We start from the raw sequence: 13,436 nt of genomic DNA, 5'->3' as shown, positions 1-13,436 counted from the left end.
CAGCAGCCTATCAGACCCTCACAGCGCTCCCTCTCTCCTGTCCTGGTATTGGTGCTGCCGTGGAAATGTCAGAGGCCCAATTAGCTTCATGTCTCCACGGAGCTCAGAAACATGGAGTAGACAAGCAGAAGACAACACTAACACAGATAAGACCTTGCATCACACACACATTGCATCCACTGGCAATTATGGTGGCTCCATGCACCTGCAGCACACTGATTTTCATTTCAAGAAATTAAGCGAATCAATCACCTCCTTTCACTCTACACTGGTATTCATGTCCATGTTAAAGACATGTAATCGCAGGTGGCCTTTCTCCAATTCTAGTGTAGTCACCCAACTCAATATAACACTGTAGAAAACCTCCCTGTAAATTACAACTCCAGGAGTCAGATGTGGGTTGAACGGCAATGAACTCACAATTCTATTCCATTGTTTCTAATATAACATTTGTCATTGTTTTGTGCTCTACAGGCTACCTGGGCTACACCAGTGGTTTCTCCCTTAGCTGCATGGTCTTCTTCCTCAGTGCGGTAGGTTTGCTTCTTCTCCATCCTCTCTCTCCATTCGTTAAGTTCATCTTATTAAGTGTCATTTTTTTATGTCACGTGCACAAGTCAAGTGAAATGCCTTTCTTGCTAACTCAAAACCCAACAGTACAATAATCAACAACAATGTATTACTAGAAAAAAAGCACACGAGAACTAAGAGCAATAAATATGAAATGCACAAAGTATGCATACTAAACTCAGCAAAAAAAGAAACGTCCACTCAGTCAACTGCGTTTATTTTCAGCAAACTTAACATGTGTAAATATTTGTATGAACATAACAAGATTCAACAACTGAGACATAAACTGAACAAGTTCCATAGATCTGTCACTAACAGAAATGGAATAATGTGTCCCTGAACAAAGGGGGTGTTGTCCCTGAACAAAGTAACAGTCAGTATCTGGTGTGGCCACCAGCTGCATTAAGTACTGCAGTGCATCTCCTCCTCATGGACTGCACCAGATTTGCCAGTTCTTGCTGTGAGATGCTACCCCACTCTTCCACCAAGGCACCTGCAAGTTCCCGGACATTTATTGGGGGAATGGCCCTAGCATGCTGGAGGGTCATGTCAGGATGAGCCTACAGGAAGGTTACCACATGAGGGAGGAGGATGTCTTCCCTGTAACACACAGCGTTGAGATTGCCTGCAATGACAACAAGCTCAGTCCGATGATGCTGTGACACACCGCCCCAGACCATGACGGACCCTACACCTCCAAATCGATCCCGCTTCAGAGTACAGGCTTTGGTGTAACGCTCATTCCTTCAATAAACGTGAATCCGACCATCACCCCTCGTGAGACAAAACCGCAACTCGTCAGTGAAGAGCACTTTTTGCCAGTCCTGTCTGGTCCAGCGACGGTGGGTTTGTGCCCATAGGCGACATTGTTGCCGGTGATGTCTGGTGAGGATCTGCCTTACAACAGGCCTACAAGCCCTCAGTCCAGCCTCTCTCAGCCTATTGTGGACAGTCTGAGCACTGATGGAGGGATTGTGCGTTCCTGGTTTAACTCGGGCAGTTGTTGCCATCCTGTACCTGTCCCGCGGGTGTGATGTTCGGACCGATCCTGTGCAGGTGTTGTTACACATGGTCTGCCACTGCGAGGATGATCAACTGTCCGTCCTGTCTCCCTGTATTGCTGTCTTAGGCCTCTCACAGTACAGACATTGCAATTTATTGCCCTGGACACATCTGCAGTCCTCATGCCTCCTTACAGCATGCCTAAGGCATGTTCACGCAGATGAGCAGGGACCCCGGGCATCTTTCTTTTGGTGTTTTTCAGAGTCAGTAGAAAGGCCTCTTTAATGTCCTAAGTTTTCATAACTGTGACCTTAATTGCCTACCGTCTGTAAGCTGTCACGAACCGGCTCGAAGTCCGTAACAAAAAGGGAGAACGTGGAGATTAGGAATAATAAAAAATAATTTGTTAATTGAGGTGACGTAAATACAATTAACAATGGTGTGTGTTGTCAGTAGTGTAAGTGAGTGGTTGCGTGCATAAATGTGATAATGAGGGGTGTTGAAAGGTGCCAAAGCAAGCAAACAAACAAAACGGTCACAAAATAAAATGCCACAACCAAAATCTAACAGTGTGTCTGCATGGAGAGAGTCTTCTCAATGAATGGGGAAGAGGTGTATTTATCCCAGGACACACCCGAGCCCAGATGTGTCCCATGTCGCTGACGACTCTCCCAGCTCCGCCCGCCGACATCCTAATAAGGAAAACAAGAGCAAAGAGAAAGAATACGGCAGACCGAGTGGGAGGGTCATCACAAAGCTGTTAGTGTCTTAACGACCGTTCCACAGGTGCATGTTCATTAATTGTTTATGGTTCATTGAACAAGCATGGGAAACAGTGTTTAAAACCCTTTACAATGAAGATCTGTGAAGTTTTTTGGATTTTTACGAATTATCTTTGAAAGACAGGGTCCTGAAAAAGGGATGTTTCTTTTTTTGCTGAGTTTATACACAGGAACTATTTAAAAAGTCAGTTCACATCATCTGAGTGGATGAAGGTTTATGTGATTTGTCACTCATAACTTGGCAGATCTCCTTATCGGTCCACTCTCTCCCTGTATCTATTTTCATAGGTATTTCATATATGGGAATGGTTTGTGTTGATGGCAGTAAACACATCAAAGGGAAAGAGCTCAACCAAAGTCCTTAGACTGACTCACTCTAATCTACTGTGAAATGGCTTTTCTGGGCTCTGTGATACTCCCTCTCCTTCCCTCCTCATCTCTCCTTCATCTCTCCTTCCCTCCTTCTTTCCCCATCTTTCTCGTCCCAGTCCTCCTGTTTCTTCATATGACACTGACCTCTGGGACCTGTTGCTGCATTGCTTGACGTGTATCCCACCCCTCTCTCTCTCTCTCGTTCTCCCTCTCTCTCATTATCCTCCTCTCTCTCCTTCCTCTTCCTCGCTCTCCCTGCAGGTGATCTACAAGAAGTTTCAGATCCCCTGTCCCTTCGAGGAGTTCTCGGCAGCCAATCACACAGTGTCTCACCTCGACATTCACCTAAACATCACTGACAACCATGCTACCCATGATAATGGTCTGGTACATGAGATGGATGACTCCCACTGCGGTGCCCGTATGTTCACCATGAACTCTCAGGTACAGCACACCAGACTCGAGGCCCAATGTTTCACCGTTGCCCTCGTTCACTTTGTCTCTGTCCCAAATGGCACCCCATTCCCTGTGTTGTAAAGTACTTTTGACCATAGCTGGACGCGGCCTTTGCTCACCTATGTACTGCAAAGGTGCAGGCCATGTAAGTCTAGTAGATGAGTAAATGAGCGGTCCCTCTGAGGTAGGTCAGTGGTCTATGGTAACACTGGGCGTTTGTGTGCGTTTCCTTTACAGACAGCGTACACCATCCCCATCCTGGCCTTTGCCTTTGTGTGTCATCCTGAGGTTCTGCCTATCTACACTGAGCTCCGCAAGTGAGTATGCCTGCCCTTTCCTGCCCTGCTCCGTCTGTCTCCACACAGTGCCTCCCAGCACGAAACCTCTGTTCATAGGCTCCCGCATGTATCACAGGAGGCTGCTGAGGGGAGGACGGCTCGTAATAACGTCTGGAATGGAGCGAATGGAATGGCATGACACGTATATAGTATATGCGGCCCATGTGGGATTCAAACCCGCAAGACCTTGTTGCGAGCACCAACTGAGCCGTTGGATTGTTAGTGCTGGCTGTGACGTTAACCAGTGTGTGTGTGTGTGTGTGTGTTATTCAGCCCTACTCAGAGGAGGATGCAGCACGTCTCCAACCTCTCGATCCTTGTGATGTACACCATGTACTTCCTGGCTGCTCTCTTCGGCTACCTGACCTTTTACGGTGAGCACTTTCACTTCACCACCCATGCCCTTTCCTCTGCCTGAAATATACCGTACTCATGACTATGTGTGCTGTAGCCTCGAAGGCCCAGGCTTCTCACGTTACGTTCGAAAGCCCGGGGAGGTTCTCCTCAGAAGGTAGTCTAACGTGGGTTGAATATCTAGATGGAAACCTATCAAGTATTTTCCATGGGTGGAGTTCCAAAGAGACATTGTGTTTCGAAAATAAAATCTGACTTGCAACAAGCTAGCATGCATAAGATACAAAACAAATGCCACACTGTTGTGTGCAGTAACGTATAATTGAACAGAAACATTATATCCTTTTGGGATAGTCCCCTGTGCCTTCATGAACATATTGAATGTTATTGAACAGTTGCAATGTCGGTTGTGTTGAATGGAAATTACAATAATAAATGATTATTACCCATACACTTGTTTGCAGCGAGTTGCCTCAGTCTATTGGAAATAGGAGCATAACTCTCCCTTGTGGTCATTATGTAGTACTGCACACTACACTGCACTATTATGTTATACCTTGTGACACGTTGGATTATGTGTTTCAATGAGGAACAGCCGTCATCAATGTCTCGGTCAACACAAGTACGGCTTAGTTTGGGGTTTTTAGTGTATAATACTGTACCTCTTGACGTTCCCCCTGATGTTACCTTTACAGGTAAGACCGAGACAGAGCTGCTGCACACATACAGCAGGATCGACCCTTATGACACGCTGATCCTGTGCGTGCGATTGGCTGTCCTCACCGCTGTCACACTGACCGTCCCCATTGTGCTCTTCCCAGTAAGTTACACCCCCCTCCACTATACACTCTTCCCTCGTCTAAAAGACAGGGAACTGATATTGTATACTAGCCGTTGGGGTGGGATTGGTGTGGGGTCTGAGGGGGGTTAGTAGGTGGCTTTTGACCAATCATTTGGATTCCTCATGTCTTAATCTGAAATGATGGGTGTCGTGGCTTGCTGAATTGAGATGCTCATTTGAAGTGGGATGACCCTGTTGTTTCTGAGAGTACCTCACGGATTCCTTTACTTTATTGTCTTTCCCCCTCCCTATCTCTCTCCCCCTCCCTCCTTCTCTCTCTGCCCCTCTCCATCTCTCTCACTCTCTATCTATCCTCTCAGGTGCGGAGGGCTCTGAATCAGATGTTCTTCGCCAGTAAGTCGTTTAATTGGCTTCGTCACGTGGCCATCGCCGTCACCCTACTCTCCTTCATCAACATGTTGGTCATCTTCGCCCCCAACATCCTGGGAATCTTCGGCATTATCGGTTAGTTGCACAGATTAAACCTAGAAGTGTAAACTGTAGCCCTGCTCTTCATCCCACTCACTTCCTCCATCCTCTTCCTCCTCCAGGTGCCACATCTGCCCCCTGTCTGATCTTCATCTTCCCTGCTATCTTCTACATCCGCATTGTGCCTAAGGAGCAGGAACCCATGCACTCCATCCCCAAGATACTGGTGAGCACGTATCTCATCCTCTCCCCTGTCTCACCCTAGCCATATGCTATATCACCATATCGTGATGGCATCTTTCTAAGCCTCTCCACGATAATTGTAATATGATCTTTGTGATTAGTATTGTGTCCTTATGGTTACTGTATGGTTATGGTTACCCCGTTAAAATACATTCTAATGATGGTGTTTCCTCTGTCCTCCCAGGCCGCATGTTTCGCTGGTCTGGGGGTCGCCTTCATGATCATGAGTTTGAGCTTCATCATCGTTGATTGGACAACGGGGAGCAGCAACTCTGGCGGTGGCCACTAGAGGCCGCCCTCTGCACTGTGCAGGCCGGGGTCGGCAAGGGGCTGTCAGGGGCTTTGAAGGGAATCCTAGGAGTGTGTGTTTTAGAACTGTTTCATGTAATTGATGCACTATCCCCTCTGTGGTAGAGCAAGGGTTAGAGGTTAAGGGACAAAGTAGTACAGACAAAACAGTCTGTACTACTGTAACGCAGTATGTAGCCCTGCACAGAGGAGTGCTTTATATGAATCATCAGCACTAGACATGGTATTTTTGAAATCATGATAATGTGTATTATTTATGAGTGGGATAGTGCATCCAAGTCAATCCATAATGGAAAATCCTGAAGAAACTCATGATGGCTTCCCTTTCCTTCCCTTCCCCCCTCCCTTCATCTATCCTCCCATCCTTATTTATCTCTTTTCCATCCGCCTGTTTCTTTCCCTCCGACGCCTTAATTCATGTCAACTGCAGCTAGTACTGTACAGAAGAAGCACAGATGGAGGTATGGTTGAATCGCTATGTAAAGGAAGGAAAGGAAAGCACATTATATGTCATTTGGCATCTTTGTATGAGATAATCTGACATTTTGTCAATAGAAGAAATAGCTACATCTATAGATTAGGTGAGTGCTGTTAAAAAAAAGAGTCTGTGGCTGTCTTGTATCCTGTCTATCACTTTGTGCCAGTAGCACTCAACTTAACCATCAAAGGGTAGTAGGCTTTTCCAAATATTCTATTGGCACGAGCACACAAAGATACCGTATATTTTCTCACAAGAGTGCATTTAGCCTGAGCTGTTTTATGTGCCAAAGCTAAGGCTGAATGTGGTTTGTGGTTGTCGGGCTTAGTGCAGGCTGATGTCCCATGATGCATTATGGTGTTTAACTCTTGCTGTATCCCTGGTACATACAGTACACTCAGATAATGGAGGAGTGGCGTTCAACCAACCAACCACACACATAGCCTTTTCGTTGAATCAGTAATGTATATTTATTTAACTAGCTATATCCATGTTTTTTAATTTCACAAGTGAGCTAATAGACCTCAGAACAAAGTATTTAACTATATGATCAGGTATCTTGATAGACCTTATAGATGGTATGCGCAGTCTATAGTCGATGATTTTGCATATTGGCGGGTTTAGGTGACAGTCGAATGTGTAGGAGGTGAGCTGTAGGGCACTGAGCTGATTAAGAAAAATACTATATAGAGCCTTTTACATTCATGTTAGTTAGATGATCAACTGACATCCTAGATACAGAATTGACTGATTTTACGATCACTTTTTAACACTAATAGCACATATTTCACTCGTACTTATATTTCTACAATTAATTTGTAAACCCTCGTTTAAATTCAGTACAGTTCAAGTGAACCCTTTCAGTTACTACGAATGGTTAAGCTTAGCGTTTTTGGCATGACAAAATATGGAGGAAACGTGTTTTAGTTATGCGTTGGTTGTGACATACTGTCCGTCCATGTTGTTGAACTGCTCTTTATTGTATTTTAATATCTCTTTTCCACTTGTTTTGTGATTGATCTTGTGGTTGAAGTTTTAGCGAAGGAAAGCTGATGTGTCACCTGTCCAGTCTGTCTGGTGATTGGCTGATTCATTCATTAATTTACCATAACTACTGTGATATTCAATCCATAATACGTTGATGTTTGGGCTCTATTTCCAAAAACGGATCTGGTCTCTAACAGTGAGGTCTTGTGATCAAGTACAGTTTGACAATTAAGTGAATTGTGATTGTTAGATTTAGTCTGATTCGATAGCTCAATGCCCCTTCTTAAGGCTTCTCAATTGTGTAGTGGAACATTAAACACTGTGACATCGTGTCTCTCAAAACACCTAAATAGCATTGTAATAACATTGTTACTAATATATTTTGGCAAGTAACATTGTTACTAATATATTTTGGCAAGTCCTACGTATGTATGTAAGACAATTGTACCTTTTTTTTATTTCATTCTAAAACACTGCAGCCGGTGTTGCTTTCTCTTTTGTACATGAATTGATTTGAATTAATAATCAAGAGAATGTTGAGCTGTTTCTTTTACTCATCAACAGCTAAAAGGTTATTGCATGTATCTGACTCAACCCTATATTTCTCCTGGTCTTGCTGAGGCAGTGGTTGTGGTAAAAAGGAATGCCTCGTCAAGACCAGTCAAGGAGGCAACAGTTTGCCATAGACTGGGATTAGGCCTCTTCTGTCTGGGATTGTGTCTACATATCTAGCTACTACCTAACTGTTTCTCTCTGAGGCTTCGCTCTTCAATATTAGAGCTTTGCTACCACTATTATAATGTCAGAGGCAACATTCTCATCATTTTGCCTCTTTCTCTTGTACCCAAACCAAACTATGCCAGCAAGTTAACCTGTTATTATAGCTCTTGTTTTACCTTTGCAATTTATTTCTAAGGAAATTAAAGGACTATGAGTGAATAACAAGTTATATATGAATTTTGGGCTTATAAAGTGGCTTATATAAATAATGTATATAAATGTAAACCCTTTATATTCTTGATGCATATCTAGCTTGTATAGTGTAAATAGCTGGGACAGTTTTAGTCTGACAATTAAAAAACAAATGTAGAAGTTTTTACACCTGTGTCACTTATGTCCTTAGTTTGTCTACTATAGCTACTCTAAGTGTTCCTGCTCCATGATCCATGGACCTGTACAGGTTAGGCAAGGACAGGGGCATAATAATCTAGTGGCAGTTCAGCTTTGCCTTGACCAGCATGGCAGACCAGAGTAACATGCACTACTGCACAGCTGAACTTGGCCTAGATCATGACTGATGATCCTTGCTTAACCTGTACAGGTAACATCAACTCAAATGTTTACGGGACAACTAGGGGATATTTTCTGGGCAGCTTCCAGTTCAGTCAGATTTTCCCTTCACGCCAAGAGAATTATGACTAATTTCCACCACTTGAGGGCACTACAAACCACTCCATAATGTAGTCTTGTGCACTGTGTTATGAGAATGTGTCTTCTCGGATGCTTCAGTCGACCAAGTACAGAAAATAACATCCTTTTTCCATGTTCCAATGTATAGTGCCATGTTCAGTGTAAATCTAATACATGTTCAACTCCTGCTTCTATTCTCAGATGAATGGGCAATTGAAGGTCATAAGCTGTATTCAGCTCAAGTAAAACCCCCTCTCACACCATCCAAACATTTCAGACACTGTAGTCATTCATATGGAACATAAATGTTCTTTAATCACTATTAAAAACAACAGCGTTTTGGAGAGGACTAACTGTTCCCAGTAGGCCCACAGGAAACAGACTAAAAATCAGCTTGAGGGTCCCTTCAACAGAGCATTTCATAGTTGATGGCAGTATGAAAGGGTGTTTTCTTGTTAAGTAGTTAGTGATGGTATAAAATGTGTGTTCATGAATAGGCTTTTGAATATGAAATCATATGTGAATAGTTTGGATACCAAAGAAACCAAGAAGAATGCATCCATCGGTTTAATATGTTGGTGTTATTACACTTGTGTCAAAATCCATCAATGTATCCATTAGCCTATATATTAGCCTGCACTGTATTACACTCTATAACGCCTATGTAACTAGCCTATAATAGAATTGTAGGCCACTTAATGTAAAGTGAGATAGATCCAGGTCTATTTTTAGTGCAGTCTATAGCTAGTGCACATGTTTTATTGTCATCACATCCCGTGTTCATTTACATGTATGCACACATTTCTTAGTTATCTGGAGAGAGAAAAACATGGATCCCTAGATAATCAGACCTATTAAACAGTCATTTAGTTAATAAATTAGTTAATAGACCAAAAATAACGTGTTCTAAACCTCTCCGCCAATAACAGCTATTTTTCAGTTCTCCCTTCCCCACTCAGACCACACCCAGACAGACAGTCCTTGCTAAATTCTTGCTTGATAAACTGCCCTTCTAAGAAGCTATTTTGGTTTATTTTTGACAATGTTCATTGAAAACAACCCAGAAATGATTTGATATTGAGATAAAAACGGATGCGTTGGACATTTAAATACAGTAGGCCTATTGCATTTCTGCAGAAAACTTCACAACGGGTGGTTAGACAATAAGAATTGTGAAAGATCTACGACGTCACATATCAACTGGGAGCAGAAAGGGTGCCAACAAATCCCCTTAGAAAGCAGGCGGCAGGTTGGCAGCTGAAGTGCACCAGCAGTTTCTCCAGATTTCCACTGGATAACTATGTTTACTTGACTGCGCGTTTGAGTCTGGGAGCGCAGTCGCTCGTCCATGTGATTGGATTCCACCTTACCTTCACTTGGTCGGAAGAAACGTAGGAACGAGGAATACGATTGATTGTATCTGCGCGGCTGTCAGAATTGATCATATTGATTATAAACGGTCAACACTACATAACCAATTCGCGTAGCCACTCGAGATTTGACTGCAACTTTCTGCGGCATTCTTTGACCTCCAAGAAGATTGCTCTGCGACCGACAGGATATATTGATGGAACGTTAGTTTACATCACTCAGAATAACGCAGCCGAGGACTGACTTTTTTTTCTGGACATTTTATGCGTGCCATAAAACTAGACATCCTCTATTTAGTATAGCAAATTCGCACAATCACGTCTCTTGAACGGGCCGGGAAGTATTTTGGATAACCGTTTCTCTTGTGTAGGCATATCAAACAGAAGTCAAGACGAAATCGTTCAAGAATCCTTGCGCCGGCCGTCAGTGCGCGCGTGCTTTTGGAAACATGGGTTGTACATTAAGTGCAGAAGATAAAGCTGCTGTGGAGAGATCAAAGATGATTGATAAAAATCTCCGCGAGGATGGAGAGAAGGCAGCAAGGGAGGTAAAACTGCTCTTACTAGGTAAGGGTTGCCGTTTATTCTTAATCCTTTGTTTGTCCGGATGGACGGATAGCCAATGTACGTTCCTTGTTCAGCTCTGTTTCTAGGCTGAGTGCTTCAAACTCTTTTTATTAGAATTTCCCGCAGGTTTGATGTGGTAGCGTAATGGGTTGAATTGTCATACACCAAACAAGCATCCACATCTATCACCACCTGGTCTCTTGCCACGGTTAGGGGGTTAATCAGCAGCGCGCACATTTTTATTTATTTACGTAAACTGCTGTGTGGTCGACTGTGTGCTGATGCTGAGCTTTCTCTGCCAACACCGCAGAAATAACATAATTCGTGTAGCAGGGAACCAAAAGCAATTATCCTAGTGCAACAGAGCTTTCGATCAAGCCGATATTTCAATCAAGTCCATTCATTCATCAATGTGGTTCCGAATTCTACCATGCATCTGCTTAGGTAAAAATGAACATGGATGAGTCATCAAGTCAGTCAATATTTTGTTCAGAACAGGTAGCGACATTCCTATTTTTACACAGCTTTATTACACAACCCGTATTGAACAGGCATACTAATGTATGCTGGAGAGTGATTTTGACAGGGATTTGTCAGGAATTTTACAGATTGACAGCAGGGTAGTTGCTAGGATTTTAAGACCTTGAGGGCTTAACCCAAAACCAGTAGGGGGCTCCGGGGCATCCTCCCCTGGCAAAAAAGAGGAATTTCAATAGCTAAATGCATGAATTTGGTGCACTTTGTGAGTAACATTGAGAGATTAAAACATTGAGAGATTAGATATTTTTCAGGTAACTTGCAAACATGCACCTTCCCACCTACCACAGCATACGCTGCCACTAATAAATTACAGTAGTTATTGTGGGTCTCTCTACTCTGGAACACATTCAGTTCATCGAAAATGTATTGCCAAAAACCTTCATACCACTCAACAGCTTAAAACAGACTCTGACCTGTCTAATGAGCCAAACTGATTAACCTCTCTGGGCAAGCATCCCACCTACTCAACAGCCAGTTGAATCCCGTGGCGCGTTATTCAAATACCTTAGAAATGCTATTACTTCAATTTCTCAAACATATGACTATTTTACAGCATTTTAAAGACAAGACTCTCGTTAATCTAACCACACGGTCCGATTTCAAAAAGGCTTTACAACGAAAGCAAAACATTAGATTATGTCAGCAGAGTACCCAGCCAGAAATAATCAGACACCCATTTTTCAAGCTAGCATATAATGTCACATAAACCCAAACCACAGCTAAATGCAGCACTAACCTTTGATGATCTTCATCAGATGACAATCTTAGGACATTATGTTCTACAATACATGCATGTCTGTTCAATCAAGTTCATATTTATATCAAAAAACAGCTTTTTACATTAGCAGGTGACTAGCATGTGACTAGCATTCCCACCGAACACTTCTTGTGAATTTACTAAATTACTCACGATAAACGTTCACAAAAAACATAACAATTATTTTAAGAATTATAGATACAGAACTCCTCTATGCACTCGATATGTCCGATTTTAAAATAGCTTTTCGGTGAAAGCACATTTTGCAATATTCTAAGTAGATAGCCCGGCATCACAGGGCTAGCTATTTAGACACCCAGCAAGTTTAGCATTCACCAAAGTCAGATTTACTATAAGAAAAATGTTATTACCTTTGCTGTCTTCGTCAGAATGCACTCCCAGGACTTCTACTTCAATAACAAATGTTGGTTTGGTCCCAAATAATCCATTTTTATATCCAAATAGCTGCCTTTTGTTCGTGCGTTCAAGACACTATCCGAAAGAGTAAATAAGGGTTACGAGCACGGCGCATTTCGTGACAAAAAAAATCTAAATATTCCATTACCGTACTTCGAAGCATGTCAACCGCTGTTTAAAATCAATTTTTATGCCATTTTTCTCGTAACTTTAAACAGCGGTTGACATGCTTCGAAGTACGGTAATGGAATATTTAGACATTTTTTGTCACGAAATGCGCCGTGCTCGTAACCCTTCTTTACCATTCGGATAGTGTCTTGAACGCACGAACAAAACGCCGCTGTTTGAACATAACTATGGATTATTTGGGACCAAACCAACATTTGTTATTGAAGTAGAAGTCCTGGGAGTGCATTCTGACGAAGAACACCAAAGGTAATCAAACTTTTCTAATAGTAAATAGGAGTTTGGTGAAGGCTAAACTTGCTGGGTGTCTAAATAGCTAGCCCTGTGATGCCAGGCTATCTACTGAGAATATTGCAAAATGTGCTTTCACCGAAAAGCTATTTTAAAATAGGACATATCGAGTGCATAGAGGAGTTCTGTATCTATAATTCTTAAAATAATTGTTATGTTTTTTGTGAACGTTTATCGTGAGTAACTTAGTAAATTCACCGGAAGTTTGCGGGGTGTATGCTAGTTCTGAACATCACATGCTAATGTAAAAAGCTGGTTTTTGATATAAATATGAACTTGATTGAACAAAACATGCATGCATTGTATAACATAATGTCCTAGGGTTGTCATCTGATGAAGATCATCAAAGGTTAGTGCTGCATTTAGCTGTGGTTTTGTTTTTTGTGACATTATATGCTAGCTTGAAAAATGGGTGTCTGATTATTTCTGGCTGGGTACTCTGCTGACATAATCTAATGTTTTGCTTTCGCTGTAAAGCCTTTTTGAAATCGGACAGTGTGGTTAGATAAAGGAGAGTCTTGTCTTTAAAATGGTGTAAAATAGTCATATTGTTGAAAAATTGAAGTTTTCGGATTTTAGAGGAGTTTGTATTTCGCGCCACGCCCATCATTGGATATTGGAGCAGGTGTTCCGCTAGCGGAACGTCTAGATGAAATGCAGTGACTGCCATTAACTTCTTTGGGCTCAACTCCCGTTAACGGGATCGATTTGACAACATCTGGTGAAATGGCAGAGCG

General features: G+C 42.5%; 2 protein-coding genes across 3 annotated transcripts in view; both read left to right on the top strand.

Moving 5' to 3' along the window:
* LOC115150974 (sodium-coupled neutral amino acid transporter 3) overlaps positions 1 to 8,258 on the top strand; it is a 66,372-nt gene extending 58,114 nt beyond the window's left edge. For both annotated transcript variants that reach the window (XM_029694851.1, XM_029694850.1), the window contains 8 exons: positions 475 to 533; positions 2,988 to 3,170; positions 3,420 to 3,499; positions 3,794 to 3,894; positions 4,570 to 4,694; positions 5,036 to 5,180; positions 5,267 to 5,370; positions 5,572 to 8,258. In XM_029694851.1, coding sequence (XP_029550711.1) covers positions 475 to 533; positions 2,988 to 3,170; positions 3,420 to 3,499; positions 3,794 to 3,894; positions 4,570 to 4,694; positions 5,036 to 5,180; positions 5,267 to 5,370; positions 5,572 to 5,676 — 902 coding nt within the window. In that variant the 3' untranslated portion in view covers positions 5,677 to 8,258. The remainder of the gene's footprint in view (positions 1 to 474; positions 534 to 2,987; positions 3,171 to 3,419; positions 3,500 to 3,793; positions 3,895 to 4,569; positions 4,695 to 5,035; positions 5,181 to 5,266; positions 5,371 to 5,571) is intronic.
* An 88-nt stretch (positions 8,259 to 8,346) lies between these two features.
* LOC115150976 (guanine nucleotide-binding protein G(i) subunit alpha-2) overlaps positions 8,347 to 13,436 on the top strand; it is a 191,608-nt gene continuing 186,518 nt past the window's right edge. The window contains exon 1 of the mRNA XM_029694853.1: positions 8,347 to 10,508. Coding sequence (XP_029550713.1) covers positions 10,391 to 10,508 — 118 coding nt within the window. The 5' untranslated portion in view covers positions 8,347 to 10,390. The remainder of the gene's footprint in view (positions 10,509 to 13,436) is intronic.

The sequence above is a fragment of the Salmo trutta genome, chromosome 16 (assembly GCF_901001165.1).
Source record: "Salmo trutta chromosome 16, fSalTru1.1, whole genome shotgun sequence".
In the NCBI taxonomy this organism is placed as follows: domain Eukaryota; kingdom Metazoa; phylum Chordata; class Actinopteri; order Salmoniformes; family Salmonidae; genus Salmo; species Salmo trutta.
Note: the sequence above shows the minus strand (reverse complement) of the source record. Positions and strands in the feature narration are given on the sequence as shown.